Here is a 6,837-nt window from a genome sequence, read left to right as displayed (position 1 = left end):
ATCAAAAGTTTGAAAAAATTGAATATATTTATAAAAGAATTATATTAGTTACAAATAAAACGATTTACCTTCCGAGACACAAATTAATTACTTACTCGTATAAATATTTATCATTCAACGTCAAATTACAACATTCATTATTATTATATTTAACATATTTATATCTAGATTAAACATGAAATATAATATCAGTACTAGCAAATACGAAGTACAAGGCTTATATATAACAAAATAATGTCTACAATCATTCGAACGACTCTCAACACCAAATGGACAACACGCAAATACTACTAATTAACGACCAACTTAACCTACATAAAACCCCTTACACAAACCACCAAAAAACACCTCAAAATCACCAAGTTTACATGCAGATCCATATGGTCAATACTTATAATTTCATGCAGATCGACTTACGATATCTATATAATATAATATAATAGTTAATATAAATAAATATAATAATAATAGCATACTTAATTAATTAACCCTAGAGATATGAAACATCCATAGACGGATAAGGGTTCCCAAGCATGTTGTCGACGTAATAGTGAGGATGAGCTGCATCCATTACCACAAACTGCATGTCTTCAGATGGCTTCCAGTGCCGCTTCCTTTGATTTATAAACCAATTGTTTATCTGCTTCTGATCTAATCCCGTTGATTCAGCCAGTGCCAACTTTTGAGCCTCCTGTAAATAATATATAATATATTATTATTATAGGAAGTATATGAGAATTTACTTATTAATCAATCAATTACTCGGTATCTATCTATCTATCTATCTATCTATCTATCTATCTATCTATCTATCTATCTATCTATCTATCATCAATACATTATATAAAGTGCGTGACAATAATTCTACGTGTCAACTCCTAATTAATTTTTGCCACGTATCAACCCTTCCTTTACTCCTGACATGTGTCAGTCTATAAATTATTTCCATATATTAATTGTATTATTAGATTAACTAATTTAAGTTAATATAAAATTTCATTACCTAAAATATTATATTATATTATATTGTAATATATAATATTATTATATTAATACTCCGTAATAACAAACGATAGATGTTATAATTATATTAAATTGTTTTAAAGACTATTTGAACTATTCATTTTCAAACAGTAAAAATTATTATTATTATAATGAGCTAAAATTAGTTCTATAATAAAATAAATAATATAAAAATAACTTTAAATTTATATTAGACCTATACATTGAATAAATATTGATATGATTTATATGTATATGTATAATAAATGGTCATACATTGAAAATCATTAACAATGATTTTTATTGTAATAAAAATTATAAAATATATAATTCCTTATTAATATTATAATATTATTTAAGAATAATATTTTATATAATATAAAATTAATTTACAGTTCACGCATAAAAATTACGTTAATATAATATTTGTAAAATATTATATAAATGCACAGGCTCATGTTTGTCAATTGAACTTAGAATGATTATTTTATGATCCTTATAGTTTTTTAGATGTATGTTCTCCGTTTGAGATTTGAACATAATTAAATTAGCTTGTACTAAAAATATATACAATTATAGATATACATAAAATATTATTCTTAACGATCGATTTTAAAACAACTTTTTAGGGGCTCATGTTTAGTGTTTTATCGATTATTTGTGAATTGAAGTTAAAATGATTCTAACAGACAGACTCATAATCTAGACGTTAGTATTCAATATTAATGTTTACGGTACAAATGTTTACATTTGATAAACATCAATATTAACGTTATCGACTATTAAATTATACAAATGATGCGCAACACACGAGCTCAATTATTATATATTTATATTGTTGATGGATGCGCAAAGTGATCTAAACTAAACTAAGCTTCGTTTCAATTAAAAAAATAAAAAATCCAAATTATACAACATACAATCGGTTTTAAAACAATCGGATTGTAGATTTGTTTCCCGGATATTGCTAGATAGGTCAAAGACCTAGTGGTAACCTTGTACTCACTCCGTCCCACCACAAATGTCCACGTTACTATTTTGAAATGTCCACGTTACTATTTTGAAATGTCCAATTTTAAGTGTCCAATTTGTATTTCAATCAATATCTATTCTAGAGAGAGAATTTAGTAAAAAGTTATTGAACACTTATAACGGGAAGGATGTAGTATTAATAATTAAGGCAAAAAATGAGTTAGTAATGATAAATACTTACAGAAGGATATGGCCATTTGTAGTGCCTAGTCCACCAATCGAGCAACTGTTGACGAGCTTCTTTTGGCAATTTTCCTTTCTTTCTTTTTTTCATGAATTCTTGCTTAAGACTACCTAAATAGCCGCTATACTTGCGCAACAGTTGACCTTTCAACTCTCGATCTTCAGCTTGAGGATCTATCAGATTGTTATTTACATCCACCTCTTCTTCCGACGATCCATTTTTGTCCATACCTCCATCACCACCACCTGATCGATTGATCATTCAATTATTTATTACACATAGCAAACTAATAAACACAAACAGGCAAACACATTAATTGTTATTCAACCAATGCATATAGCCTAGTTATTTTATTATGTAATGTATTAAAATTAATATAAATACAAAATGGAAGAAACTAAATGTATATGCGTTTATGTAATTATCATACCAGGCCAAACATTATTACTTCATGTGGTATACTTTAACCACACAAACTAGACCCCTATGCAGGAGTCTTTTGGGTCTCATTAACAGATTACAAATAAATATCTCACAGTAAAGGGTAAAACAATATTATACAGATTACAGAGTTAATTTATATACTACCATGTAGAGGCAACAGATGGTCGCCATTCATCATAGTTAATTATATCTTGCACAACATAATTAATTAGACCTTAGAAAATACTTATGTTAGAGTTTAATTACTTTCAACAGCTTGACTGACCAAAATAGTGGAATTGTAGCCTTCTGAACTAAAATCAAGTTAGGCACAGTTTATTTTTTTCTTTGGTACTTGATCACATGGAGTTGGAAATGACCACATATAACCCTCATTTTAACTTGGTAAAAAGAAATATATACAATTCAATCTCATATTACCACATATAATAAATATAATAAATGTACTTGTACATGTATATGTATCCCAACCAGGGGGTGAAAATCTGGAACTAATTTGTACAAGTTATTATTTCACTAGTAACTAAAACAGTGCACAATTTCTAAAAAGGAGTAAATTGAACACAATAGGCTCATGCACATAGATTATTTTAAGGTACTCACCTACAATATATATATATATTAGTATAGTATATTGCTTACAGCTTAACATGCATATGGATCAAACATAGCACCATAGGGTCATAAAATAGATGATAAATGAGCCTCATATGTCAAAGTTGTTCATATTTATACACAGGAAAATGATAAGAACTTTTGGAAAAAAGAAACTTTCATAAGAATTGTGATAAGTAACTGTAGGTAAACTATTTGTCAATTCTTGGAAATTGTGTTTAGACAAAAAATTTAAAAACAACAACAATTTAAGATCTATCTATCTTCTATATATCTTTTATATTAATAGTACTACTAGTACTAGTATTCTTTTGGGTGATTGTTTATTAAGAAAATGTTAAGACAATAAAAGAATGTTTTTTTTTTCTTCTTTCATATTACCATTACCATTACCATTACCATTACCATTACCATTACCATTACCATTACCATTACCATTACCATTACCATTACCATTACCATTACCGATATAACTAATAGACAAAAATTGTCTTATTTGTTATAAATAGGACTATTCAATTTTTCATTTTTTACAAACAAACCCCCTAACTTTCATTAAAATACAAATCGAATCTCCTACTTTATACCTATATTATAAATTATTATTTATCCCATCACTAACACCAAAAACACCCAGCACGCTTTACCGGCTTCTATACTGCGCTCAAACAGTAGGACCCATTGGCCTACTGTGCTACAATTTTTTTTTTTTGTCTCCAACGATAAAAGAAGCAACTTTCTTAGAAGCAACAACCCTTCAAAGCTACCAAAAGATGTCAATTTTTTTTTTTTTTTTACAAAATAGATCAACTAACTTTAACGCTAAAAGAAGCAACTTTCACAAAAGGAACAACCTTCAATGTTAGATGTCGAAAAAAATTCTTTTTTACAAAATAGATCCACAAAAGGAAAGACTTTTTTTTTTTAACTCGCATTCAAAATGGAACCCCCGCGCGAAGCGAGGGCTCGACAGCTAGTTGGAACAATTAAATTAAATACATATATTAATTTATTATGAATAAATTATTGATTATGAATCATTATGGGTGTAGTTCTAATCTTATTAAAATATTAATAAAATATTAATTTACTAAACGAACAAAGGAAAAAAGTAAAATAACTAGTAACAGTGAAGAGAGAGATGAGATGATATAATGGTAATTACTGATTACTAATACGAGTAGTAGTACCAGAATCAGAAGTAGAAATCGAGATGGCTTTGAACTGAGATTCAACTCTTGAGAGAAAAAGCATGGCTTCTTTGAAGGGTTTTGAAAGTTCTTGTTCATACTTAATCAGCATCTCACAATAAGCTTCCATGAACTGATCAAGTGCTGGATCTTGTCCGATGATCATCGTACTATTCATACCTCCACCACCACCACCACCACCGTCACTGCTACTACCACCGCTGCCGGAACGACTCGCCATCGCTGCCACTACCGATGATCTGCAAGCTTCCTCTAGTCTTTCCACAACTTCAGGTGGTGCTCCTATCTGTATTTAATTAATTAATTTTAATTACAAAAAAAAATATAATATAATATATATTCTTTTAATTAACTTAATATATACAGTATGCATTTATTTTAGTTATTAATTAAATTAAATTATATTAATTATAAACGCGGCCAAACCAAAAACAAAATTGAAATAAATAAATGTAAATGATGAAATTAAAGAACAAGTAGTAGTACTAGCTAGTAGGTAGTAGTAACATTTTGTTTCTTGATTAAATAAGTTCTGCAAAATGATATGATTCTCTGATGAAGAGGTTGATTATACGTTGCTACTAAATGAAGAAATGACTAAAATAAATAAATGATGTCACATGCTCAGAAAGTTAACACACAAATTCAGAAAACTAACCCACTTGAGGGTTTCTTCTACAACGCTACTAAATGAAGCAAAACACACATAACCATAAATAAATACCAAATGAAATCACTAGCTTGTTCATCTTTTCAACTCTAGATTTAATTAATATACTATTTTCTTTCTTTCTTTCTTCTTCTTAATTAAATTGTAGTACCAAATAAACAAAGTAACCCATAAACAAAAGATGCTGAAATCTCAAGAGTTTTTCATTTGATGTTGTAAAAGTAAGTAGGAATATATATATATATATATATATATATATATATATATATATATATATATATAGATCTGTTTATTGATTTATTAAACAACAAATTAAAATACCTTTTGACAGTTGAGATAAGCTGATAAGAGACGAGGGTAATGAGGATGGGACATGATTTTTGATTTAACAGATGATAAAGAAGAAGACATGAAACTTAAGCCTCCACCATCATTAATATTACTATTATTAAGGTGGTTGTTGTCGTCTTCAAGCATCATATTATGATGATGATGATGATCTGATGAGATGATTAGGTTATTGTTGGTGGCGTTAAGATTGTTATATGCAACAGGAGATGGATGATGCACAATGTTGGTAGAATTATTATTATTATTATTATTATTATTATTAATGTTAATATTGTTATGATCAAAATTGATCAAACATGAGGAAGTAACACCACTCTCCATCTTTCACTCTCTCCTCTCCTTGACTGTCTATCTGCTAAAAGAATAAAGTTTTTTAACTTGAGTTACTGTTTGTAAAGATATATAGACAAGTCCGTGTATTCTCTTGCGTATGTGTGTGTGTATATTTATTTGTATGTATATGAGTAAGTGTGACTGTGTGAGAGAGAGAAATGGCAGAGTTGGTGCTTCTCCCGAGTTTTAAGCTTACAAAAGGGGGGTGTTTTAAACCCTATTCACTGAAAATCCTAAACTAAATAATTATTACTACGGTGCCAAAGTGTTGATTTTCAACTAAGTAGGGTGTCTTTGACTGCTACTTTTAGATAAGGATGAAATCGGACGGGTTGGGTATGGGTAATTCCAAGATCAAACTCGATTAAAAAATACCTATTGGAAATTCCAATCTTTACCCTACTGTTCCTCATTTACGAACTAATTAGCGAATAAATGAGTATTTTCACGAATATTCGTGTACATCTTTACTTATAAACAAATTACATAAAAAAAAGGATAACATATTTTTTAATTTTTTTCAAGTAATCTATGTTATTCAAATATAAAAAATGAGTTTTATGTTAAAAGTTAATAAGAAAGAGGGGTGTCATTAACTTTTTTTAATTAAATGTCATAGTAGCATTTCATGTGATCAAGTTTATCCACTTAGACTTCTACATCATTATTTATTTTATGTTCATCTTCAATCCTAAATAAATAAAAACCCTAATTCATACCATTAGCCATAATCCAATTAACGATTTGTTATTTTATACCTTAACATGACTAGTTTTACCATCACCCATAATCCAGTTAACAATTGCAAAGATCTGCACTATCAACATAGACAGAGATGAGCGGCCGGAGTATCACTGAAAACTAAGAACCACTAGAGATCCGAGAACTATGAATCGTTGGCTAATTATCACCAAATACTTCATTGTAAGCCCAAATTAAAACCTAACTTTCTGTGATCGAGATCTCACATGAAAATCCATGTGAATGAGGGACGA

At 28.8% G+C, this 6,837-nt stretch overlaps 1 protein-coding gene across 1 annotated transcript; it reads right to left on the bottom strand.

The window, feature by feature from the left end:
- Positions 1-220: 220 nt before the first annotated feature.
- LOC139870045 (homeobox protein knotted-1-like LET6) lies at positions 221-6,022 on the bottom strand. Its single transcript, XM_071857900.1, has 5 exons — positions 5,985-6,022; positions 5,480-5,848; positions 4,468-4,774; positions 2,216-2,463; positions 221-691 (listed from the first exon to the last, which is right to left on the bottom strand). Exons 2-5 carry the CDS (start codon positions 5,828-5,830, stop codon positions 491-493), a joined length of 1,107 nt encoding a protein of 368 aa, XP_071714001.1. The 5' UTR covers positions 5,831-5,848; positions 5,985-6,022; the 3' UTR covers positions 221-490.
- Between the last annotated feature and the right edge of the window lie 815 nt (positions 6,023-6,837).

Source organism: Rutidosis leptorrhynchoides, chromosome 1 (assembly GCF_046630445.1).
Source record: "Rutidosis leptorrhynchoides isolate AG116_Rl617_1_P2 chromosome 1, CSIRO_AGI_Rlap_v1, whole genome shotgun sequence".
Lineage (NCBI taxonomy): Eukaryota > Viridiplantae > Streptophyta > Magnoliopsida > Asterales > Asteraceae > Rutidosis > Rutidosis leptorrhynchoides.
This window is presented reverse-complemented; position numbering and strand designations above follow the sequence as displayed.